The 25,203-nt window shown below is 64.2% G+C and overlaps 2 protein-coding genes across 2 annotated transcripts in view; both read right to left on the bottom strand.

Moving 5' to 3' along the window:
• The window catches only part of LOC120614119 (uncharacterized), an 8,221-nt gene extending 7,069 nt beyond the window's left edge, over window positions 1-1,152 (bottom strand). Inside the window, exon 1 of the mRNA XM_039876899.1 lies at window positions 925-1,152. The gene's annotated coding sequence lies outside the window, so the exon portion shown is untranslated. The remainder of the gene's footprint in view (window positions 1-924) is intronic.
• A 5,513-nt stretch (window positions 1,153-6,665) lies between these two features.
• The window catches only part of SKI (SKI proto-oncogene), a 66,735-nt gene continuing 48,197 nt past the window's right edge, over window positions 6,666-25,203 (bottom strand). The window contains exons 2-7 of the mRNA XM_039876898.1: window positions 13,210-13,332; window positions 12,972-13,087; window positions 11,948-12,210; window positions 11,539-11,840; window positions 10,150-10,380; window positions 6,666-9,883 (exon numbers count right to left, since the gene is read on the bottom strand). Of these exons, the coding sequence (XP_039732832.1) occupies window positions 9,695-9,883; window positions 10,150-10,380; window positions 11,539-11,840; window positions 11,948-12,210; window positions 12,972-13,087; window positions 13,210-13,332 (1,224 nt within the window). The 3' untranslated portion in view covers window positions 6,666-9,694. The remainder of the gene's footprint in view (window positions 9,884-10,149; window positions 10,381-11,538; window positions 11,841-11,947; window positions 12,211-12,971; window positions 13,088-13,209; window positions 13,333-25,203) is intronic.

Genomic DNA, 25,203 nt, shown 5'->3' with positions numbered 1-25,203 from the left:
GGAGGGGCCAGAGGGGCTAGGCATGGATGTGGGCGGGAGGGCAGGAGGGTACCCAGTGCACAGCCAGTGTAGGGAGAAGCAGGGGGCGTGGGTTAGAGGGTGAGACAGGCGGAGAGGCCGGGCCTGGAGGAAGAAACGGGGGAGCATTTCCAAAGGGGGAGCGGGTCCCCCGAGGGCCTTCTGTGGTCTTGGGATCGCCTGTCAACCTCCCTGCGAAGCCCCCCTCCCATCTCCCTGCCAGGGCCCTAACCTCCTCAGGAGGGGTACCAAGTCCCCAGGGGCCAGTGCCACGTGTTCCGGAGGAGGAGAGCAGCTGGGGTGCCCGGGGGGCTGCCCCAAGGGGAGATGCCTCCCCCAGGACCCCAGCCTGGCCCGGCCTGCCTGTGTGGATGAGGGATACTGTGGGGGACAGGGCCCAGGGCCTCTGAAGAGCCTGGAGGGCATCTGGGCGCAGGAGCACTTCTCAACATCAGTGGGAAGGCGCTTCCAGGATTCCGGGTATGGCCAGGACTGGGGTCTTAAAGGATGGGGTTTTCCTCCCGGACCGGCACAAAACACGACGGGACCCTAGACAAAAGGAGTTCGAGCGGGAACCTTCTGGGGAGGGCGAACTGCGGGACGGTCCAGGCCGCCGGGCGCTAGGGCTCAGGACACCTGGACACGGCAGTGTACGCGCCCCGCAGGGACAAACGCTCAGCGCGTGGAGACCCCATCCTAACGCCAAGCGGGGGTGGGGGTCAGCGGCTCCAGCTCAAGGCGCCCCCAAGACCACTCCCGACCCCACAGATCCCCGCTCTTCTCCCGCGCAAAGGTGGGAAGGGCTTCCTGCCGCCCACTTCTTCCCGCGCCGCCCCCACTCTGGGCCCCCGCACCTCCGCCCCAGAGCCCCAGGCCCGAGCGCCAGCTTGGGGGCCCCGGCCGCACCTGCTCCGCCGCACCCGGCCGATGCCAGGTCCCGCCCTACGCGGGGGTGGCAAGGAATCAGGCCCGCGGCTACCGGGGTACCCCGCGAGCGCACCCCCGGCGCCCCGCAAAGGCGTGGAGACTGCGGACCGGGCGGGGGCGGGGGCGGGAGCTCCCGAGCCCCCCAGCGCCGCCCCGGCCGGAAGCCTCCGGGCCCACCGGCCGGCGGCCGGGAGTTTGCACGGAGTCCCGACGCCGGGCGGGGCGGGGAGCGGAGCCACGCGGCGGGGCGCGGGGCGCGTAACAGGACCTGAGGCCGCGCGGTCCCTCCGCCGCTCCCCTTCCCCCGGCACGGGCGCGGCGCTCCCCCCGCTCGCCCGGCCCGGCCCCGCGCACCCCGGGAGGCGCCCCCCGCAGAGGGAGCGGGCCGCCCAGCCCCCACCGGGGCGGGGCCTTCCTGGAGGCGGCCGGCCCCGCGGCTCCCGGCACCGCCCACGGGCGCACGCTTTTCCGTGACTCACCCGGCGACGCCCACTCGCCGCCTGACTCACTGGGCGCCCGCCCCGCGTGGAGGGGCCTCGCGCCCCGCACCCCCGTCGGCTCCCTGGACCTGCGTGCCCTGGGGGCGCCTCCAGCCTCCTCCGTCCTGGACTCCGGACTGGGAGCAGGGACAGTGTCGAAGGCGGCTCAGGGGCTCAGGCTCCCCCAGAGGGCCTGCCAGGAGCTCTCTCCCCGAGGGCACAGCGGTCCCCTCGGGCCTGGGGGCACGCAGGGGGACAGCGCACCCTCCCGCGTGCAGCCCACCCCGCTCAGCTCGATTCCGGATTCCGGCCAGGCTAGAAGGAGCAGGAATTTGGAATGTTCGGAGCCGGCATTATAACTCCAGGGAGCTTCTCTGCCCCTACCCTTCTCCTAGGGATGGGGGACAAGGGAGGAGCCTGCCCTGTATCTGAGGGGGTTGCTCCGCGGCCCGCAGGGGGGCCTTATGTCCTGGGCACCCCTGCCCACTGCCGGCCCCAAGCATGGGAGTGCAGGATCGGGTTGGGGGGGACAGCCCATGTCCTAACCAGTGTGCCTGCAGGGAAGGTCACCACACAATCGTGGGGGAGACTAGGCGCAGGGTGCCCACACTGTGGCCGAGGAGCCCCAACCAGTTGCTTTCTCCCCAACACTCAGGCCTGTCCAGCAAAACTTTGCCTTCCTGCCTGGGAAAGCAGGTGTGGGGGGAAGGCAGATGGTCCACTAGTGACAGAGGCCAGTGACACGGGCGGGCCATATCCACTGCAGCCCTCCTCATGCCCTCTGGCTGTGGACGTGACCACACCCCTCCCCAGGCCTGGGCAGGGGGCCTCTTCCCCCAAAGCTCCCCAGAGCTTTTTCTGGGACTGTTTTTTTCTTTGAAACAGGAAATCAGGGTGTGGGCCACACAGCCACCAGGTCAAGGCCCTGCCAAGGGCAGGCCAGGGCGAGTTTGGACCCCATGGGGACTCGCCACCCTGCCTTGTTCCCGTAGCCACCAGCACCACAGCGGAGAAAAGCACAGCGGGGGGTGGGGGGACCGGTACGGACGGCCAGCTGCCTCGGGAGCTGCACCCACCCTGACTGGGCTGCCCAGGCTCTGCTGCCCACCCCGGTGCCAGCCCAGCACTGGGGTCACCTACCCGCTCACGGTGCCACCTCACTGTGTCCCATACAGGAATCCTCAGCATAGCTGCCGAGCAGGAGCAGCAGCCACACTGTGGCTACTTGTCCTGATCCCCCCCACCAGGCCCCAGCTCTGCAGCCCGGATGTATCCTTGCATGCACATGTCTGCACATGCGTGTGCAATATGAGCATGTCCACACGCTGCGGCAGACACCACCCTGGAGACGGACCCCTGCCGCGAGAGAGGTGCCTCTCCTGTTCCGGGCTCCTCGGGCCTGCCGCCCCCTGAGGACCTGAGTCCCTGTCCCCGCTCCCGGGGTCCGGCCCTTCCTCTCGCCCAGTAGAGCCCCCGGCCCTGCATCCACTTTCCTGGCCCGTCTCTGGGGCTGCAGCTTGGTGCTGAGCGGGCATCGCTGGGCACCGTGGTCTCCTCCCCTGCTTCCCCTCCCTCCCGGCCCCTCCTGCGCCTGCAGCTGGACTCAGGTGGCCTCAGACATGTATCCTCTGACGGAGGCTTCGTGGAGATGGGAACCCGAGCCCTGACCTCAAGCTGCCTCCTACACAAGGTGCCCTGGAACAGGCCTCCATGGCAGCAGGAGGGGCCTGGAAGAGAGCTTGGGCCAAGCTTCCTGCCCATAAGGGCTGCCAGGCCAGGCGTGCAGCGGGAAGGCCCCAGCCCAGCCTAGCCGGACACCTGCCCGGCACAGGACACTCTAAAGACAAACTAGGCCGGCTCCACCTGTCCGTCCACCCCCCTGCAGTGGGGCCACCTGCCCCAGGGCTGGGAGCCTCAGCTCCTACGGCCCCCAGCCCCTGGCAGAGACCTGGGCACAGATGGCTGTGTGCGTGAGGCCTGCAGGGCGCACGTCATCAGTACACAGGGGGCAGGGGCTGGCAGGCATCCAGGCCCCAAAAGTTCTGTCCTCACCCCTCCCAGAGCCTGGCAGTGGGCAGGGCAGACAGGAGGGTTCGGGGCTGCTGTCCCCGGAGCACAGTGGGCTTCTGCGGGGAGGGGGTCTGGGGTCCCATCCAAGGCCCTGGTTTCACGTCCTGCTGGGGCCAGCACAGCAGGGGTCCAGCCCCACCCTCTCGTGAGGGCACAGACTGTCTTCGGGGACCAGCTGGTGGGGGGGTGAGACCCAGTTTTGCCTACAGGATCCCCTCCTCCTTGCAGGTGGTGATCACCCAGGTCACCCAAGTATGGCCAGGGGCCCGGCCAGCCCAGCTGGGACCGCCAGCCCCCCTGAGGTGTGGTGAGCAGATTGGGGGTAGGGGCTGGGACTCTCACGAAATTGCCCTGGTTTGGCTGAGGCCGGCCCTGGAGTCTGTCTCTTGGCCAGCAGGGAGTGATCCTGTGACAGGACAGGCAAAGTGAGGGACAGGGGCTGTGCAGGGAGCAGGGACAGCTGGGGGTGTGGGTCAGGGAGGGGGTCTGCACTGGGGGGCTGGGCTGGAGGCAGGGGCCACAGGGAGGCGGGGGGCTGTGCAGCTAGCAGTGTCATGGGCGGGCGGCTTCCTCTTTCCACAGAGGGCGTGCCTGGCCTCCGCCTCCCCAGATAAGGGCCTGGCTTCTTGGCCTGCGGTCAGCCCCCTGGACCGCAGGGTGGCGGGGTGACCTGGGGGCCTCACTGACTGGAGGTGGGCGGAGATCCCAAAGGGAGACAGGCAGGCACAGCTGAGAGCCACCGGCTGCTGGTGATGCTGGTGATGCTGGTGATGCTGCTGACCGAAGCAGAAGTGAAAGCTGGGGGCGGCAGCAGAGGCGGGGACGGACGAGGGACTTGAGTAGGCTCCCCAGAGCAGCCTCTCCGCCCTGAGGTCGTGTCACCCCCAGGCCCTGGGGGGCTCAGAAATCAGCATCGACAGGGGCAGGGCTGAGAGTGGCCAGTGCGGGGGGCTGGCTGGGCCCAGGGCCCAGGCTCTGGGAGGATGAGGCCAGGCGGCGGGACAGCCTGTGGGTCCGGCAGAGGCCCTGGCCAGCACGGCCCGGAGGTGGGAGGGAGAGCCATTTGTCTCCTCCCATCGTGGAGGCAGGGGACTGGCAGGAGTGCCTGGGGAGGGGGTTTGTCCCCCACTAACCTGTCCCCTGAGCTCTCAGGAGTTCCCTGTCCCCCTCAGAATGGCTTTGGAAATGGCGGCCTCTGTTCTGTTTATACCCAAAGTGAAGCCCGGGGCAGCCAGGGTACAGGCAGCTGGGCCCGGAGCCCCAGAGGCTGTGTCCACCCAGCTGCAAGGCCTCCAGGCTGGCCACACGGACACCCGCACTGCCTGCCCATGGCCTCCGCCAGGGCCAGGGACGCCCAGAGGGCCGCCGATCCAGGACCACCTCTCCGCCCCCATCTCCCAGCCTCCCCGCCCTCGCAGCCCCGACACCCGTTTCTCTCCAAGCGGGGCCCTCGAGTGGGGTCTGGACCCACCAAGTGGTGAGATGTGGGGGGCCGTGCGGGGTGAGGGCTCTGGGCACTGGCGGCACAGGATGCTGTGGCGAGGCACGGAGACCCTCCCCAGGCAGAGGCCCCACCTGGCAGGCCCTGGACAGGGGCTTCGGTGGTGGCAATCGATGCCCAGTGAGGACAGGAAGTGTGGACAGGTCTCAGAGATCACGGAGGTCCCGCTGCTCCTCACGGCGGGCGGGGTCGTGAGGCTGGCATTGGGCGAGCAGGGCCTCGGCTGCCCACTGCCCTGGCCCTCAGCTCCACCCCATGGCCACAGGGGGCTCCGACACCCCTGACCAGGCGCAGTGAACGGCTCTCTCCTCAGGAGCCCCAGAAGGCAGTGGTGAGGAGCAGCCCTCCCAGTGGACAGCGCTGGGGGTGCCCAGGATGTGCAGGCAGAGGCCGCGGTTGGGCAGAGGCCGCGGTTGGGCAGGGGACCGCCCTGTCAGGCCACCCCGTTTTCGTTCCCCTTCCTCCCTCCTCTGGGCGGGGGAGGCCAGGAGCCCCGAGTGTGGCCGACTGGCGCCACGACTCAGTGAGGCCACATGGAAAGGGAGCCAGGTCCGGGTGACTCCTGGGCTGAGGGAGGCAGCTTCGGTGGCAGGGCCCGCTGAGGGGCAGAGGGTGTGGGGTCCTCAGCTGTACCCCATTGAAGTGGGTCTGTCACCCACACCGTGGGGCCCCGGGACTCCAGCAGGGCTCCCAGCCACTGCACAGCAAGGAAGGGGCAGGGCTGGGGCTGTGGTGTAGGGCTCAGCCTCGTGTCCACTCTGCCTGCCTGTCCCAGACCCTAGGGGGTACCCCACAAGGGGCAGCTGGTGGAGGCCCAGGTTCTGGGCCTTGACGGGGCCTGTGACAGGCAGAAGCCAGGGGCTCTCTGCCCGGGGCCCTGCTGTTTCCCACCCCTGGCTCGGCCTGGGTGGAAGGCCAGCCCCGGGGTGGCATGGGCCTCTCCGGGCCGCCTGCACCACGGCCCACCCCGCAAGCCCTCCTCGGGCGCTCCTGGGGACCTCTGGACCGTTGGCGAGGCGTGCCAGGGCTGGAGGGAGTCCTAGGCCGGGGTGCACCGAGCACCTGCCCAGCCGCTTCTCCAGGTGGCTGCTGAGGGGGCCAGGCTATCCAGGCGGCAAGATGTGGGCGGCCGAGGAAGACTAGCACCCCAGGGCCCGGCCCAGCGGGGTCTGCGAGATCTGGGGAGGCCTCCTGGGAAGCCGGGCCTCTCTGCTTCTCCCTCAGAGTAAGTAACACAGCGAGGCCCAGGGTTCTGATACCACCTGTCCCCCTCCCCATGGAAGCTCTACCGGGGGGTGACAATCTGTCCCCGGGGAGCAGGTCCCCAGGTCCCAGGCACGCCCCCCTCTAACAGCCAGCGGGGCCACCCAGCCCGCCTCCTGCCCCAGTCTGGCCAGGCAGGGCCTCCCGCTGACATCCGCAGCACAATGGCAGGGCACAGCACAGCTCAGTGTGACCCAGGGGCACGGGGACGCCCAAGCCAAGGAGCTGCCCATCCATGCCCTTTGTCCTCCTGGGGTCAGTGGACACCGAAGGCCCTCCAGGTCTGAATGGCGGACAGAGGCCCCCTTCCCCTCCCTGGGCTCAGGCCCGGATGGCGGCCTGGGGGAGGAGGAGCCCCAGAGAGGAGGAGGGGGCCGTGAGGGTGGCCCAAGCATGGCGGCCACGTGTACTCTCAAAGTCCTTTATTATACAATGTCACCTGTTCGGGGGTGGGGCACCAAAGGACTAACGGGTACAGAGCGAAATAGATAAATATGCCAAGCTTTTTCTCTTTTTCTTTTTAAATCAGGCATTTATAAACAAGAGAGCATACATTAATTACATAAAAATAGTTTTCGAATAGTAGAGTAAGTCATCATATTGTCATTAGCAGCAGCAAAGGAGAGAACGGGGCGGCGATGCAGACGCTCCTGGCGGATACAAAGGTAGAGCTGTGTTTTTTTCCTTAATTGAAAAAAAATGTCGTTTGTGACTCCTGACTTTAAGCAAGAACAAGCCGCCTCCCGAGCCCAGAAGCCTGGTGGACGCGGGCGGGAGGAGGGAGCGGGGAGGCCGCGGCCGGTGCTGGAAGCGGCCAGGGCGTCCCCGGCACCCCCGGGGGCAGAGGAGCGCGTTCTTCCTCAGCTAGAAACCCAGAGAACGAGACAACTGCCAGGTGAGAAAAGGGTTCTGGAGAAGGGACGCGCACACGCACGCGCGGCAGCGGGAAGGGCGTATTTACAGGGCGGCGCTCGCGCACTGGCTTGTTCTGCGCGGAAGCAGGGGGCTGTGCGCGGGCTGGCTGCTCCATATTATGTTATTGCTGTTGGTTTTATTCCCTTCGTTAAGTCTTTTCAGCATAGACAGAGTGAGTAATTAGACTGAATGCACAGTCACCCCGATGACGGGGGTCACACACGGGAGGAGCCGCCGGCCCACGGGATGGGTCCCTCCCCTCCCTTCTGGGAAGGAAGTACCCCGCAGCGGCACGGGCGGGTTGGGGCCTCGGGCTGGGGCCGGCCTGGGCCTGCAGAGCGGGGGCTGCACCCCAGGTATGGAGCGGCCGGGACAGTCCCCGCCCGCCCCATCCCCGGAGCTGCTCCGGAAGGCCGAGCTGCTGGTGAAGGAGACCCCCCTGTCTGATTCCCGCCCCGCCGGCTCCTCCAGCCTCGGGACCCTCGGGAAGGGCGGGCCCGGGTGGGACAAGGCCTTCCGGGGCCACATCCTCACAGCTCTAGGGGACAAGCTGCCATTGCATATCCAGCTCTTCCCGATGTCTGGGGACAGAGCTGGCTAGTGGAGATGTGGACCCGGTCAACAGCAGAGACGTGCAGGTGACCGGAGGGGTCAGTGCAAGGGCATGGAGAGGCGGTGCCCTCACACGCGACACTCAGAAAAACTTATCTCCCTCTGGAGCCTGAAAACTCAGAAGCCACTGGAGCGACCCAGGTGGCCTCAGGGACAGGTCCTGGGGCCTCAGGTCTCACTGCGACTTTCGGACTTGGCAGAGCACAGCCACAGAGAAGCACACCGACACACTTAAAGCTTCGCTCCAACTAAACCGTTTAGTTTCCCTTGAAGAAATGACTGAAAAAAACACAACTCTGGAAAAACAAGGCTGAACACAGCATTCTGAGTGTGGCATAACACAGCCGACCCTTTACACGACACGGTAATAATGCCCATCGATGGGTATACGTATGGCAGATTAAAAATTCCATGCATACAGATTTAATAACTGCAAAAGAAAAACAAAAGCCAAAAAAAAAAACAAAAACAAAAACAAAAAGAAACAAAAAAACCAAACAAACGCTGCATATACATGATGTCCCTTTTGCATTGCACTTTAGAAGGGGGTCCAGCGGCTCCTGGGCCCCCCCAGTAAACCGAGGGCAAAGCCCTGCAGAGGCTTCGGCAGCCGCGGCCCCCGCCTCCCGTCTGCGCGCAGCTGCCACAACGGAGTGGGACCGGGGAGTCCGCAGGACGCCCCTCGTGTGAATAAATACCGCCGTTTCAGGTGGGCAGTGCCTCTTGCCTACTGGGAAATCGTTTTCAAGCTTGGGCATAAGAAACCTTATACAATTTGCATAAACAGTCGAGAGTAAACGAGATTATTTGGAATAAATGCAAGTAACTTATTCTGATAGTGGCAGATTCGATCGCTACTGAAGACGGATATTCGGGGGTAGAAAGACGCGTCGGGATTTGCTGTACAAGATGCTGGAAGGCACAGAACTACCCCCCGAAGTTCAGCTTTGCATTTTCGTTTCCTGTGATTCCCTTGTTCGACCGAGCACCAGAGGGGTTTCGAACGCGCAAGCGCTTAGGACGGGGCCTGCTCTAGAAATCCGTTTGCGGTATCTGGAGAGTAAAAACCTCAGTGAACTGGGGAATGAAAACAGAAGGGAAGATTTTGGACAAAGTGCAGTTCGAAATATACGTTTAAATGAACAAACGAAAAGTGAGATAATGCTGTTTTGTTCCAATGCTGCGGCCTCAGTCCCAAGATGAAGGAGCGATGTTTGCCCGGCTGAGAAGGGGTCGCCGTGCTCAAGCCGCGGGGGCCGCCTCCGCCAGCTCCCCGACAGAGGACGCCCAGGGCGCAGTCTCTGCACGCACCGGCGGGTAAGGCGGCAGTGTTCCGGCTCGTGCGCACGGCTGGCTCCTCGCTCCTCCGGCGGCAGCACGGGAGGCCGGGGTCCTTGTCGTTGAAAAAATAGACTCTGGAGAAAAACCCTTCCTGTCCTCATGCAGCCGCGGGTGGGTGCAGATAAGCGGTGATGGCTTCACGGGCGGGGCGGCAGCCACCCCAGCTCCCTCAGTGGGTCCTCAGATGGCGTTGGGTGTGGTGGGGGCTTTTAAAAGTTAGTCATTAAAAAACGTGGTGACTTTTTCTGAATCTCAAGTCTCCTTATTGGTTTTAAATAGCTTATAACAAAAGTGTAAATGTTAGAACGTTCCAGCAAGCAGAGGCCAGCCACAGCCACCGAGCTGGCTTTGTTTCCGCTGCAGCTAGGGACCCGGCTTGCTCACTTGAACTTGGCCAGTAGAAAATTCTGCAGTGGATTCTAAAAGGATGTGGTTCCGAACACTCGCTTGGTTGTAGGCACAGTAAGACGTTGTGCTATGTGGACTGAGAAGGGCCGGCGCGCTGAGCCCCGGCTGGGCGGCCCGTCCCCTGTCCCCTCGGGCAGCACGGGCAGCGGGCGGCGTCCGGCTAGGGCTCCAGCTCCGCCATGCTCTCGCCACCCGCGGCCTCGGGGCGCGGCCGCGGCCAGAGCTGCTCCTGCAGCTCCTTCACCACCTTCTCCAGGTGTTCCCGGGCCTCGCGCTCCCGCAGCAGGTCGGCCCGCAGCTGCTCCCGATCGGCCTCTGCGTGCTGCAGCTTCACCTGCAGGTCCTCGATCTGGAAGGGACACCGCGTGTCACCGCACCTCCCCGGCGCGCCCGCCCCCCCCCCGACCTGCTGGGTCCGCGGGCTGCTGAGCCAGAGTCAGTGAGTGACAAGGGCCTGGAAGAAAGTCCATACCTGCTCCTGCCACCAGCCTGGCACGTGGACCCCGAGTGGGAACTGCCCGAGCCCCAAGAGAAGCAGCCTTGGGCACCCGCCCTCCAAGTCAGGCCGCTGGGGCACCAGCGAGGCCGGAGGAGAGGCCGCCCCGGGGCGCGTACCTGGGCCGAGTACTTGGCGCGCAGGCGTCCGGCCTCGCAGCCCTTGTCGCACACCCGGACCTGCCGCGCCTGCTCCAGCTCCCGCCTCAGGCGCAGCCGGGCCTCGTTGGCCTCCTTCATCTTCTTCTCGTTCTCAGCGCGCAGGCGCTCGATCTCCTTCCGCAGGTTGCGCTTCGCCTCCGTGGCTTCCCGCAGCTTCTCCTTCTTGGCCACGCGCAGGAACTCCAGCTCCTAGGACACGAGGCTTGGGGTCACTCCCCTGCCTGCACCGCGCCCGCCCCAGCGGACCAGAGGACAGCCAGCGGGCACACACCGCCCGCTCGAGGCTGCGGCAAGTCACGGCCCACTGCGCACGTGCCCTCCGCCGTCCTGGATGCTCCCCGTGACCCCGGGAAGGCGCCCACTCCGCCTGCGAGCCTCCTGCCTTCCTGGCATCCTGGCCCGACCCCACGAGGTCTTGCGTCCTAGAGCAACTTCTGCGCCCGGTCCAAGGGCTCTGGTGCTCTCGCTGCACCCACCTGGGGACCTGTGTCTGATGGGGAGGCTGCCGCGGGGCCTCACACTCCTCTCCCAAGTCTCCTCTGTGCCCAGCGCCTGGGGACTGCCTCTCAGCCAGGGCTTTACTTGGGCTTCTAGTGGCTTTAGGCATCTTGCCTTCTAAGTGCCCTGGGTCCCCCACACAGCCAGATGGAGACAAGGCCTCCCCGTGGCCATTTCCAGCCCTTCTCCAGCTCATTATCAGTGACTCGCCCCCGGCCCCCCACTCATGCTTCTGAATATGCATGTGGGAAGTCACACCTCCGACCAGGGCAGCAGAGACCGAGCCCCCAGCCAGGGCCATGCCTGAACTACTCTCCGGGGAGGGCTCTCAGGATGCAGGGTGTATTGTGCCAGCAGCCCACGTGTGAAGCTGTCCCCGAGCTGCCAGACGCCAGCCAGCAGAGGTGTGAATTCAGCTGGCACTGGGTGGGCTTGCGGGCCCCCGGCATGAAGGCTCGCCCTCCCGAGGAGCTGGGAACTCGGCCTCCTCCGCCAGTGGCCCCACTGTCTGCCCTGCCCAGGGCGAGAGGGTGCAGGCCCAGAGAGCTTCAGGCCTCTAGCACCCTCTTCAAAAGCAGCCACTTCTGTGGACCCCTCTAGAATGTGGCGTGCAGGCAACACAGCGGCAGTGTGCGCAAGCACGTGCGTGTGCCGAGCCCTCCCCTCCCCAAGCCGGACCCGCAGGGACCCTGCGCTGTGCCCGCCGGCCTGCTGCTGGAAGGCCCGAGGGCAGGGCAGTGCCTTCGGGAACACTGAGCTTTAGGGAATGAGCCCCGAACGCCACGTCCCTCAGACAAGTGGTCGCGCTGGCGCGTGCGGGTCCCACCAGGAGCGAGGGCCGGCGCTTACCTGGTGCAGGCTGCGCTTGGCCTGCAGCGCGGCCCCCAGCTTCTCCTCCTGCTTGACGCGCATCTTCACCACCTCGTGCAGGAACTTCTCTTTGGCCTCCTTGGTGTCCAGGCCGCCCTCCAGGGCCTGACGCAGGTGCTCCAGCTCCGCCTCCAGCCCCCCGCTCGGGGCGTCGGCGGGGGCTGCCGTGTCGGGGGCAGCGGGCGGGGCGTGCGGGGCGTGCACGCCCGGGGAACTCAGGTCCTTGGCGGAGCTGGATGAGGTAAAGGACGGGGAGGAGAGCGAGGACAGGGAGGAGGTGACTGTGGAGACAGAAACAGGCGCAGGTTAGCGGGCATGCTCGTGCGCGGCCGCGCTCCCAGAAGGGCTGGCCAGGAGGGGCGCAACGAGGCCCGCAGCTCACACGCACATTCCTCCCTGCTCTCCACTTCCACCTCGGCCTCCGAGTCCTTGTCGTCCTCCGGGGCGACTGCCGGCGCCGGCGTCTCCGAGGCCCCGGGCGTCTCCACGGTCAGCTTCCGCTTCCGTGGCTGGATGCAGGTGGCGAGGGGCTCGGGGCCCCGGGAGACGACGGTGGCACATGGTGGGCTGCTCACGACCTTTTGCTGGGCCGGGGGGGCCAGAGCCACGTTGGGGGCCACGCCCGTCTCGAAGCTCTTGCAGGAGTAAAAGCTGCAGGGGTACAGGTGGGCAATGGGGCGTCTACCCAGCCCCCACTCCCATGGCCAGCACATCTGCGCTCAGTGTGGGACGGGCTCCCATGGGAGGTGTGAAGGAGAACGTGCCAGGGACCCTGGGAAGCTGGAATGCTAATGCTAGTGGCCACGTCCACGACGGGCTGCGCCCAACAGAGAGCACGCGGCCAGCTCCTGATGCCCCTTTAAGTTCTAGACGTACTCGCCCTGATACCTGTCAACATGACCGAAACTTGCAGTGGCCTTGACCGGGCACCCGGGGTCTGGGCGTGCAGTTCACAAACTGTGTGCGTGCTGCGCACACAGATGCCCGTAAGAATTCAAGGGTGCAACAGGTCCCATGGCCGCACAGCACCTGGCAGCTGGGGTGGCAGCGGGGCCGCGGGAGCGGCCATAATGCAGTTATGCACAGGCCCGGGAGTTGCGGGCCACTACCGTGCACGTGGACAGGCACACACCCCAACGCTTCACTGTCTGTGACAAGCACGTGTCACTCTACACTTGGGCCGTCTGGGGGGAACCCCGGAGTTTGGTGTGAGCAAGGAGCAGTGGCACTAATCCTCAGTGTCACACAGACGCTCCAGAATTGTGCCAACTCAAATGTTTGTTTGAAAACACTGTTAGGTCAGCTCAATAAGGGAGTTGATAACCTGTGACCCGAGGCAGCAGAACCCAGCCCCGCCCCCCTCTCCCCGAGCCTGTGGTGACCGCTGGCCACCGAGCACAGTGGGCACTCACTTTTCTCGAAACAGGGCCGGGAGGTGCGGGGAGAGCTCTTTGTCACTAGTAGAAACTGCAGGGGACCAGGGTCTGAAGGCGGAGAGGCGCTGGCGAGGGTAAACACAGCCAAGGCCCTGTGCGGGGAGGCACCTGTGTCAGGGGCCTGAGCAAGGAATGCTGGGAGCCTGGCCCCACCTCCGTCCAGTCCAGGCCCCACCCACCCGGCCCCACCCACCCCCGCCCACCCCAGCAGAACCTTGCTGGAGGAGCTGGCCACGGTCCGCAGCCAGCCGGACTGTTTGTCCTTCTCAGACGACGTGGGGTGCTGGGAGGGAGCATCATCTGTTTTTCTTATGGAGACTGGGGGCTCGGAGGAGACCTGTGAGTGACACAAAAGTTCTCACTGGTACCCTGGTGGCACCCACGCCTGGGCAGGGTGCCCTGGCCAGCACACTCAACAGGGAACGGTGAGTGTCCAGTGACGTGTAGGCCTTGACCTGTGTGTGGGGCTGGTACCACGACCTCACCCCACAATTGCAGAGGTCTTGGGAGGGAGCCAAGGACCGAGGTGAGTTCTCAGCGGGGACTGGATCGGACCGGCCCTCACCACAGGCCTGTGCGTGCGTTGGCACCTTGGTGCCCAAAGAGCCCGCAGGAGCCGGGAGCCGGAAGCCTTTCGAAGTTGGTTCAGAACAGCCCCCTGCCTCCCTCTGCCCTGGCGGCCGGTTCGGACAGGCTCGCTGGCCCAGGGTGGGACCCTCTGTCGGACAGCCAAAGCTTTCCGGCGCTGTCACATAGCATCCCCAGAGTTCTGGATTTCACCATGGAGAACTAATTTGGAAAACCGCTTCTGGGCCTGAGGCAGCTGCACTGTGGGGGGACCCACTGTGGCGACCCCCCGCAGGAAACATTCCCCAAATGAAAGGCCCCCTTTACAGCGAGTGAGCTGAGCTTATGAGCAAAGCCATTCACATTTCCTCAGATCTCACGGGAACGCCGGCGTCGGGAGAACAAACTCTCCTGACCTGATGGCGCGGGATTCCCACGGGACTCAGGACGGTCTTCGGAAGGTGGACGGTGCCACCCGCAGCCTGAGACTGAGCAGAAACCACGAGGGACCCAGTGGTGTCCAAGAGGACCCGGGGACACCCAGAGCAGCTGTGCCAGGATCCATACCACAGGCCAGTGCATGATCAGGCACTGGGGGGGGAGGGGCCGTGGGACAAGGCCCGGCCCTCTTCAGGCCTGAGCTCGGGCAGGGAGCGAGAACTGGGAGCCAGCCCACCGCCAGGAATAGCTGGAGGAAATACTGCATCGCACAACTCGCCCTGGGGAGGGGGGGGGCACGGCACAGCCTTCTTGGGGAGGGGACAGTGAGGGCAGGGCAGGGAGGCCAGAGGTCAAAGTGCCCACTCGCCAGGCTGGACCCTGGGCAGGGCACCCATGGACCGAGGGCTCCGGGGGAAGATCTTATCAGGCCCGCAGAGGGAGTGAGCCAGCACGTGTGCATGTGAGTATGCACAGGGCCCACACCCCACTCGGCACAGCCCTGAGTCCTCAGCCCCTCTCAAGGGACAACCACGCGAAAGTGGGGGGCTGGGAAGCTTCACTCCAGAACTGCAGGAAGTTTGCGGCCCTCACATCCCAGGGAAGACAATAACCCTCAACCAATGGGACCAGGAGACTAGTCCAGGGCCACAGCGGCCCTTGTCCTCACACAGAAGCAGCTGCCCTGATGGCCTGCAGCTGAGTCAGGGCCATGACCAGCTCCGTGGGGATATCTCAAAGACGAACCCACAGACGGCTGTGAAGACAAGCATTCGGGAAAGACCCTGCTTTTTCGAGGTGAGTGACGGTGACGTCTGGACGCCTCCTGCCTGCCTGAGCGCTGCCTGAGCAGAGGGTGGGGGTCGGTTCCAGGCGAGGGTGGGGCTTCCTGTCTGAGCAGATAGGACGCTGGGAGGAAGCAGCTGGGTTCTCGCCAGAGAAAAGCCGCAGGCCCGGCGCTAGCTGCTGCTGGTTCTGAGAAACCTCGGGGAGACTTCTGGGGTGTCAGACGACTCAGGCTGTGGGCGGGCCACCCCCACCCACGTGGTGCCTGGCATCATCAGTCCAGTCTGAGCCCCACGCACGCTGCAGGGGGCTGGGGGACACAGCTCCAGGGCGGGCAACTTCCTGTCCAGGGCCTGTGGGCAGTCAAGAGCATTCAGACCCGGCCGCTGGCTCCGCAGAAAGGACCAGAGGCCCCGCCACCAGCAGATGCAGACATGTGCTGCCCTGAGCGCTGCCCGGCAGGGCTGATGCAGCCGTCACCCGGGACCCCTCTGGCCTGCCCACACCGGCGCTGTGGCTGGGGGTCCAGGTGCTGGCCTAGGAGCAGGCGCGAGCAGAAGCCCAGTGTCCTCGTCCTAGCCACTGCTGCACGAGTGTCCATGTGCCCAAAGTGCCAGGTGTCCATGCAGGAAATGACACTTGGGCCCCCAAACTCCCTAAGGGCCAGGCCCCAGCGTTCAGGGCAAGGTTGGAGCACAGGGGTTCTGTCACCTTGGGACCAGGAGGGGCTCGGCAGAAGAAAATGCCTCACCCAGCGGCATGTGACCCGGGGGAGGGTCAGACACAGACCCTGAGGGCCTGATGGCTGAGGGGGGGACAGGAGCCACTCTCGGTGAGAAATCATGGAGATGTGACACACACTGTCCAGCTGACAAACCCTGGTGTGAGACCGTGGACGGACATGAGGACAGGAGAGCGGGCCAGGTCGCGGCAGCAGCTAGGCCACAGCGCTCGTTCCCATGCTGGCCGGAGGGCAGGAGATCAGAGGCAGCTGGGCGGCCCCAGAGTGGGCACATGCGTGGGAGACGGCCAGGAAGACCCTCTAAAGGCTCTGCCAGCCCAGCGTGAAGACGGTGTGAGCCCAACTCTGGCCCGTTCCTCAGGGATCAGGAAAGGGCGTTTCGAATTCAAAGGCAGGATGAAGAGCAGGATCCCCATCCCTCTGAGACCCCAGCTCACTGTGGGCCAGATGCCGAGGGGTCCGAACGGGACAAAAAGCCAGTGCCCCATCCCCAGCAGAGGCTCCCAGCGCCCAGGAGCATGCCGACCCCTTTGGTGGCAGTGGAGAACTTGCCAAAACCCAAGGCCACACTGACAGTGACATTTGGCTCCAGGGAGTGGAGTGGGGCTGGCTCCAGGGCCACCTGAATGATCCCATGGCAAGCTGACCCTGCGGCCCGGCGGCTCCAACACTTGGGACACAGGGCCTTCGGCGGCCAGCCAGGCCGGGCGAGGCCCGGGGACCCCGCTTCGTCACAGGCCAGTTCAGAGATGCCAGCAGAAGGGCACAGCGGGCGGAACCCGGGGCGGTCCCCCGCAGGGGCAGCCCCTCTCCTGGTTCTCTGGATATCTGGAGTATCTGATTAATGACAGATTACTAATTAACAGCCAAACCGGAAACTTTTCCCCTCCCACCAGCAATTTGGTGCCAGCGGTCCCTGCCTCGTACCTTCCAGACACAAGGGTTCGAGTCAACCTTTGCAGAGGGGTCACATACCCTAATCAGAACAAAACGCTGCCAGACACAGCTCACACACATGCCCAGTGTCCACAAGAAGGTCAAAGGGTCCCTGTGTCCTGCAGTGCCCAGCAAGGGCAGCTCCGAGTGAGCGGGGACACCTATCCAAGCCAGCTTTACCAACACCAGCGACGTCTGACTGGCCCCCAGGGGAGTTCCTGGGATGCACGCGGCTGAGGCCCTGCAGCTCTGTGGGTGGCCTTCACTCTCGTCTGATGACACACGCAGTTCCTACCAGCTCTGGGTCTGCCACTTCCTCTTAACCAAGAGACCGGCTGATGGGCCGCAGACACAGAAGGTGTCAGTGCTTGAGGACGGCAGGCCAGGGCCCCCTCGTCTGCCGCCCCACGGAGAGCTGGGCCCCCACAGTCCTGGGGGGCCATGGTCATGTCCCAGTGGTGTTTTGGTGAGGGGCCGCTTGGGCCCCAGAGCAGCAGCGCTGGCACCTGGGGAGCTGGACCGTGGAGGCGGAGCACCCACGGGGAGCGAGGATGGGTTAACGTCCAAGCGAGACCTCGACACGCGCACTGTCATGGAGGCCCAGGTGCCGGGGGCAGGGCTCAGCAAGGACGCGGCACAGAGGTCCGGAACAAGGCCTGACGCTGAGGAGGCCGCAGCTGGGCGATGGGGAAGGTGGCCTGGGGGCCTTGGCGCGCACCCAGCGCCACGTGGAGTGACCACTTCTTGCTTTTTGTTCATCAGCGCCCAGTGGGCGGCCAGAGTCGCAGAAACCCCTTTCCAAAGGTCGGCAGCGCGCCCGAGCCCCCGCGGCCTGGCCCTCAAACCTGTCTCTTCACCCTCGCTAAAGAGTCGGACAGCCAGAGGTCAAAGGACAGACCCAGCATCTGGCAGAGGCCGCCAGACTGACAGCCGTCCCACCTCAGGCACGGCTCCGCCCGGCGTGGGGCTGACGCCTGCTGCGGGAGGCCCTCGGAGAAGGGCCGTAGTGACGTCACCACACTTCCTCCGCCAAAGCCACTGGGCAAGCGGGAGCAAAGCACCTTCCTGCCGAGTTACAGTCGTCAACTTGAGGGTGGCGGCAACCTCGGGGTCAACTCTCCCTGCAGCAGGGGGTCCGGCTGCCCCTCCGGGAAAGCCGTGTGAGGCTGGGACGATCGTCGGCAGCTTTATTCGGGACAAATGATCACCACGCAGCAGACACAAGCTCCGTGACATCCACCCGAGGGACCGTGTCCCAACTTCACAGGCGCGAGCATGCACCTTCTCGGATGAGAAGGGACCCCCCACACCCATGCTGCACTGTGTGGCACGCCCGCCCTGCACCCCCTCCCACCAGGCCTCAGCCAAGGAGGGGTGCGCGCAGTGGGGAGCAGCCAGTCCCGGATCTGCTCTGGAGCGGCTGTGCGCTGCGTTTGTGAGCAAAGTCAAACGGTGGGGACAGACTCCCCTTCAAGGACACAGGCAGACTGTGCTAGGAGCTGGGGCGAGCGTGCCAAGCGATCTGATTTCAGTGGAAGGGTTTCTGGAAGTGCCGACGTGGGGAGCCTGTACCCATGGGCTCTGCACAGGGAGTGGAGGCCTGGGTAAGATCCCACCACCAACCTCCTCCGGGAGGAGGCGACATCAGCCCCCCAGGACACGACCCTGGAGGCCAGCGTGGCAGAAGCAGCAGAACCACCCCCACCCCCACCCCCAAGTCCTTCACACAGAAGGAGCTGCCGCCCCGCAGGCCCCGCCTCCGCTGACATCCCTGGGGCGCCAGTCACGGGCGAACGTGGCCACGCGTGGCATGAGCATCTGCTTCTGGTCCCACTGTGGAAGGTCCTTTACTGACAGCATGGCCGCCATCACCGCTTTATCTTCTGTGTGGCTGCGAAGTGGTTCCTTAAGAGCACAGAACCCCAACGTCACCTATGGTTCCCACACGTCCTTCCACCCTCTCCGGAGAACTCGCAGGGTCCCTGCCGCCCGCGTCAGCATTTCCTGGGGAGGCCCCTGGGCGGCCCTCACTGCAGACTGGTTTTGTGCAGCTTCTCTGCGATGAGCTGCTTCCTTCAACCATCCGAGAGAAAACCCAGCGGAAACGTCTGGCGTCGGGGCTGCTCACGTGTGCTAAGGTTTTGCTGAGGAGCTGTGACGCGGCCGAGGCCCAAGCCTCCCCGCCCCCAAAACACACTGCTCAGATGACGCCGAAGCACAGGGAACAAAAACACGGAACAGAAACGGGACATTCATCAAAACAGAAAACATGCTGCTTCCAAAGACACCGTCGAGAAAGCAGAAGACGGTCTCCCGAATGGGAGAAACAATTCGCAAATCCGAGGATCTGATAAGGAACCTGTACCCGGAATACATAAAAAACTGCAACCCCACAACGCCCAAAAAACAGCTAAAAAAAGGGCAAAGGACCTGAGCAGACATTCTGCAAACAAGACACACAGATGGCCAACAAGCACAGGAAGAGATGCTCAGCATCACTGATCACCAGGGAAACGCAAATCAAACCCCCGCGGGACGCCAACACTCCCATCAGGAGGACCACGGCCGAGAGCACGGGACGACACACGCTGCCGGGGACAGAGAACCGAGCGGCCGCTGTGGGGACACCGTCCCGGTCCTCGAGGAGTGAAAGGGGCTGGCCGTGCGACCTGGCAAGTCCACACCTTGGTAAACACCCAAAAGGGCTGCATCATGAATTCACAAGATGCTCCCGCTGCGGGGATGTAGACCGAGTGCCCGGGGAGCCTGTCATCCCTCACGACTGAGTGCGAATCCACGATTATCTCACAGAGTAACGAGGTGCCACGTCACACCGCGACGGCTGCCGTCTGCAGACGAGGGACAGGAGGAAGTGCTGGCAGCGCCGGGGGAATCGGACCCCTCACGCACGGCTGGTGGGAGGGAACACCTGTGGCCGCTGCGGGGGGGCGGCGTGCTGCGTGCTCAGTGACGCAGTCACGTGGCGCAGCGACCCCGCTCCTGGGCACGATCTCAAGATTGCCGAAAACGTCCACGCAAAGGCTCGTACACGAACGTTTACAGCAGCACCGCGCACAAGAGACGAATCATGGAAGCCGCCCACGACCAGCAGCGGGTGGCGGGCCGTCCCCTCACTGGAGTGTGGCTCGGCCGGACCAGGAGCGCAGCGCTGCCAAGTGCTGCGTGGAAGCCAGACCCAAGGCCGCAGGGCGCGTGGCTCCATCTCTGTGAACCGTCCAGAGCAGGCCGATCCCCAGACAGGAAGTGGGCTCCTGGCTGCTGGGGAGCGGGGGTGACAGCTCCTGGGGACCGGGTTTATCTTTGGAGTGATGGTTGCACAGACTCAAAACCACTGAACTGTATTCTTAGAAAGGATAAATTTTATGGTATGTAAATTATATCTCAATAAAGCCGTTATAAAAAAAATCTATTTCAAAAAAGTGAAATGAATTGTTGGTTGAAAACCAAACCGCTGAGGTCAGTGGTTTCCCCCGACTCGCTGCCCGCCCGGCAGAGGCTGGAGCAAGACGGCTGAGGGGACGCGGGAGCCGCTGCTGGCCGTGGGTGGCTGCACGCACGTGGGCCTGGGGGCGCCGCGACCTCCAGGCCACAACACTGAGGGGCGGCCACCAAGCTTCCAGCGGGCTCATTCTATGCCGCACGGGCTCTTCAGCACCAGCACCGAAGTACCACGTGGCTTCCCCGGGGGGTAGGCTCCACGAACAAAATCATCGGAAAAAGAAGGCCCGACTCAGAAGTCAGGGTGCTCCGTCCCTTGCACCCAGGGCCAGCCCATGGAGGGCGGGCCCTGCGCCGCCAGGAGTGCAGGCAGCTCTCAGGGAGGGGACGAACAGCTGGCCCGGGGCACACATGGGCACCCGGGCTCCGGGAGGCTGCTCTGTGCCAGGCGGGGGATGGGCATCCTGCCTCGGCCATGGGTGAGACAATGGGGCCAGCGTCCGCTGGGCACCCGGCACGGCAGCCTGGGTCCCATGGGGGAGGGTGGGGCTGCAGGCACGCGCAGGAGCTCAGGGGAGGGCCCTGAGCACCCAGGTTCCTGAGCGCCCCCTCGGCTGCTCTCAAAGCCGCTGCTGCCGAGGCCGGGGAAGCCGAGCCCGAAACCCTTCACGGGACCTGAGACCCCCCACTCTCAAGTCACCAAGCGGCACCCGTGCCCCGCGCCCCATCCCCGACCCTCGGTGCCCTAAGACCCAGGTCTCCGCAAGCAACCTGGCCACATGGCCTCTCCCGGCCCTGGACGCCGAGGCCTGCCCTGGGCCAGCACGTTCTGCAGAAGCAATTCTGGAAGCGCCTGCGGCCTCATCGCCACCTTATGAACCACTCAGGAAATGAAGCAGCCCCCGCACCCCAGCAAGACCCCAGCCTGCACCCCCAGACCGAGACCTCGAGCTGGCAGGACGAGATGTCCTTGCAAATCGGCAAAAACGTGTCCAAGTGTAATGCAGCGATTTTTTCAAAGTCACAGATGTACGAAAAGCGCATCTGGGAACCTTAACACGATGCTTCTGTCCCCTAAGTTACAGGCAAAATTTAAAAGCAGCTCTTTTCTCACTGGGCAGATTTTGACACGGACCCAACTACGAAGTGGCAGTCCAGTCAGAGCCGCCGCTGTCCCAGATGAGTGTCACGCGGAGCCCGCACGTCATTCGGACTCCGAGTGAAGAATAATAGAACGGACTTCGTCACATCGACCTGCAGAAATGTCCTAGCTCCTGGGGACGGGAGTCAGGTGGGTTCTGTCCCTCAGCGTGAGGACAGGCGAGGACAGGCGAGGACAGGCGAGGACGTTTAAGTGTAGGTGACCACAGCCCCGCGAAGCTGCAGGCCGGGCTCCGGGAGAGCACAGGCAAGGGCGGTGGCAGTGTGGGGACACTGGGGTCTCTCCATGACATGAGGACAGACAGCCTGCCGTTTCCCTGTCATTAAGAGGTCAGCAAAAAAATAACCAAGAGCACGAATAAAAACAGGAACACTTTTCACGGAAACGTCCAGCTGGGCAGCATCGGGCCCTCACAAGAATCTTATGTGGCTGTCACAAGGGCCGTGCCCGACTCAGCCTCGCACGTGGAGAGGCCTGGAACCCGGCTGCACAGCACGCACCAAACGTCAGGGTGACGACACCGCACGGCCCCGACGCCCCGGTCCCCAACCACGACGCAGGAGGATTAAAACAAGGGTGCACGGCCCCTGGGGGGTGGGGGACCCCCGAGCCCCGCCCCACGGAGAAAGGCCAGAGGTGGCAGTGACGAGAGCAGAGGGACCCTCCTGGGCAGCACCCGGACACGCAGGCGCGAGAGGGGCGGGCCCCAGGTCTCCTGTGACAGACCCGGTGCAAAACGCACACGCGCCACGCGGGAAGAGACCGAAAAGACCAGGCAGACCAGGGAAAAGGAGCGGAAGTTTCCGGAATGGAAACCGTTCTCAAGGACGGAGCACGGGGTGGGGAGCAGGGAGGGGCTGGGGAGAAGGTCCAGGTGGGCGAGGTGCGCCGTCTGATGCATTAAACGCCTGCAGACCTGACCCCCACAGCGCAACTCTGGGATCCCCAGGAATAAGGAGGTGTCAGGAACAGCAACCGCCCACAACACAGGCCTCTCGCAGCTGCACGCCCCCCGCGGCCCTCCCTTCCCCCTGCCTCGGGCAGGGCCTGCATACCTGACGGCAGAGGACACGTGAGCGACGCGGACCGCCCCCACGTGCTCCAGGACAGGCACTGAGTGGGCACGTGTCTGGGAAGCACCATCGGCGGGCAGCCCTGGGCATGGACGTGGCCGGGGACACACCACTCATCTGGACCCACCCCACTCTGCTGGGATCTCCTGCTGTGCAGAGTCACCTGGCTCCTGCAGCTGAACCCACCGCCCAAGACCAGGGCGAGTGCTGCCCACGGCCCAGAGCCAGGCTGAGCCCCCCGGCCCCAGGACTACAGGGGTCGTGGCTTGTTCCCAGGGATGAGTTCTGTGTGGCCTGAGGCACTGTGCTCCACCTGGGTGCCGGACGCTCTGTGACAAAGTCCTGCTGACCCACTGACTGTCTCCTATGGGTAAACTCACTCCCGTGCTCAGGAGCCCCCTCCACATCAGCAGATCTGTGTTCTGGACCCTTCCTGACGATCCTACGGTTTTAGAAATTGCAAAGCTATTTTTGTAAGTGCCATTAATATTTTCCACATGATAATTCACGTTTCATATTATGCTTAGCTTAAATTAACCTATTTTCTGATTATTGTGGTACAGAGGAAGCAGAATAAATTTGCAAGACAACCCCAAACTCCAAAATGAAGTGGAAATAGCAATTTTCAAGTCGCTGATTTTTTTAACGTAAGTAGGGCATCTCTACTGCTGCTTCCACGCTGCTGCTGAGAGTCGGTTAAGTCTCTCCGAGGAAGCCTCCTCTGACCCTCGCACCGCCTGGCACTTTTCCTCCCCAGGCACCCCAGGCCCTCAGGCCACGCAGCTCCCAGGAGGCCCCAGGGGTCCCCAGCACACTTGAGACGGGCAACCAGCCCCATCGGTCAGAATGCGCAGAAACTCGTGAATGTGGGGGGCACCATGCCATCCCCTCCACAGACTCCTAGGGTGGCTGGGAAGCAAACACGGTCCTGGGGCCCAGACACCCTTGGGAGGGAAGGGGAGGCTCAGCTGTGCTGGGGCCCCGGTCCGAGGTGAGCCCAGGAAGAGGCACCCGTCCTGACACAGGGATCTCTGGGGCCCCTCACGGCCACCGTCCCTCCTGACACCAGGGATCCCCCGCCACCACGCACACACCAAACCTCGCTTTTAGACTCAGAGAACCAGATGGATGAGGGGGATGGAATCTTTCCTTTCCCTTCAGTCACTGGAAAGTAACCATTAAACGGATTTGGAAAAAAAAAAACCCAGAACCCCCAAGAACAATAAAGCCGTTTTGAAAATCCAGCGTTTGCTTTTCGGGCTTATTTTAACCCTCCGACAATGTTCTCTGGCGGGTGGCGAACGAGGTCTTCCCAGCGCCGGACGGGAGGGTGGGGGTCCACGCAGAGACACGCGCCCGCCAGGATGAGCGCGAAGCGGCGGAGACAAAACATGGACGCGGCCCGGGGCAGCAGCCGCCGTTCTTGGAATGAGAAGCGAGTGTTTCACCGGGCGGCAGGGGCCAGGGCTCTGTTGCCCCAGACCCATGCCGGCCTTCACCCCACAAAGGGCCCCCCAGGAAGGATGGCTCCCATCCTCCCCAGCAAGCCTTCCACACCAAGAACCCAGCAAAACGCAGTGGGCACGGGCAGACCTGGCCACCAAGAAGGCGGGCCTTCGGATAAGGGGCCCCGGCTGGGACACCCTGGCTGGGACACCCCGGCTGGGACACCCCGGCTGGGACGGCCCGGCACAGGGGAGGGTCTGGTTCTCTGTCCGACTTTCCAGTGACACCAGTGAAAATAGGACCGGCGGCTGTGACTAAGACACCTGGCCACACAGGGCTGGGGCTCTCTCCCCCTAATGCTGGAAGCAGCAGAACACGCAGCGGTCACCTGCGTCCCACCTGCCGATGCCCCCACGGCTGGGCCCAGGTCCCCGTGTGCAAACACCCACGTCTGCCGCCAGGAGATGCACGGGCCCCTCTGATGCCACCCTCAGCACCTCCGTGGTGTCTGCCGCCTCCCACGAGGACAGTGGCCCACACGCCCTGGAGGCCCCGTAGCCTAGGTTCCTGCTACCCAGCCTCCTCCAGGGAACCACACACCCCGGGGTGGGGCCCGGGGCTGCCCCAGCTGCTCTCCTGAAGCCCACGTCCCCTGACCCGTGGCTCAGGACAAAGGCCATGATCCTGACGCACAGTGACACCTGCCACGAGCAGACAGGGGTGGGGGGCGCGAGCACTCAAAGGTGTTACACGGTGACACCACACCGTGTCCACGCCCCGTCAGAGGCAAAGGGCCTCCGAGGACAACGCCTGGTAAGTGGGGGTCTGGAAGCCCATGCAGGGCGGGCACACAGTGTGACGGGCGGCAAGGCCAGGAGACGGCTTTGGCAGGCTGCATGGCCGCCTTCAGGGAGCCATCGGCTGTGCCCCAACCCTGGGGCCTGATAAGGCCTTTCGTAGAGCATGGAAAGAGGCTTCTTTTGGCCCCAAATCCAGCCAGGTGTTGGAGTGGGCTTGAGGGTGGGCAGCCCTTAGTCAGGTCCTCAGTGGAAGAGAAACGTCCTGCCTCCCACTGTCTGGCCATGTGGGATAGGACACTGGCCCAGGTGCTGGCCCGGGCCAGAGCTGAGGTGCTGTTGTGCCCAGATATGCCCATAGTGGAGCCCAGTGGGGCCGTAACAAAGCCTGCGCCCGGGGCTCCTGCCTCCTCCCGCCGCCCTCTTCCCAACGCCCAGTGGGACACCAGGCAAGGTCTCCAAAGTCCATGCCCTGCCCAGGCCTCTGGCCGAGTGAAAGGAGAGGTGTTTGATCTCAGAGGAAGGAAATGGCAGGTAGACTGGACCCCGGACGCGGCAGAGTACGGAGGGCCCAGGCGATTGGCCAAGTGCCCAGGCCCTGCAGGACGCAGCTGAGGGCTGCTCGGTTTCCGCACCGAGGACACCTGACCTGACACTGGGGTTGCGTCCCCGGCCACGCACCTCCCCAGGTGCCATCTCACAGGCTACCCATTCCTGCGGAGGAGCAGCTGGGCCCAGAGCTGCAAGCCTGGGCCTGGTCCCCAGCAGAGAAAGCCTCCCGGCAGGGCCCTCCTCCAGTACA

This window comes from Pteropus medius, unplaced genomic scaffold (assembly GCF_902729225.1).
Source record: "Pteropus medius unplaced genomic scaffold, Ma_sr-lr_union100, whole genome shotgun sequence".
In the NCBI taxonomy this organism is placed as follows: domain Eukaryota; kingdom Metazoa; phylum Chordata; class Mammalia; order Chiroptera; family Pteropodidae; genus Pteropus; species Pteropus medius.
This window is presented reverse-complemented; position numbering and strand designations above follow the sequence as displayed.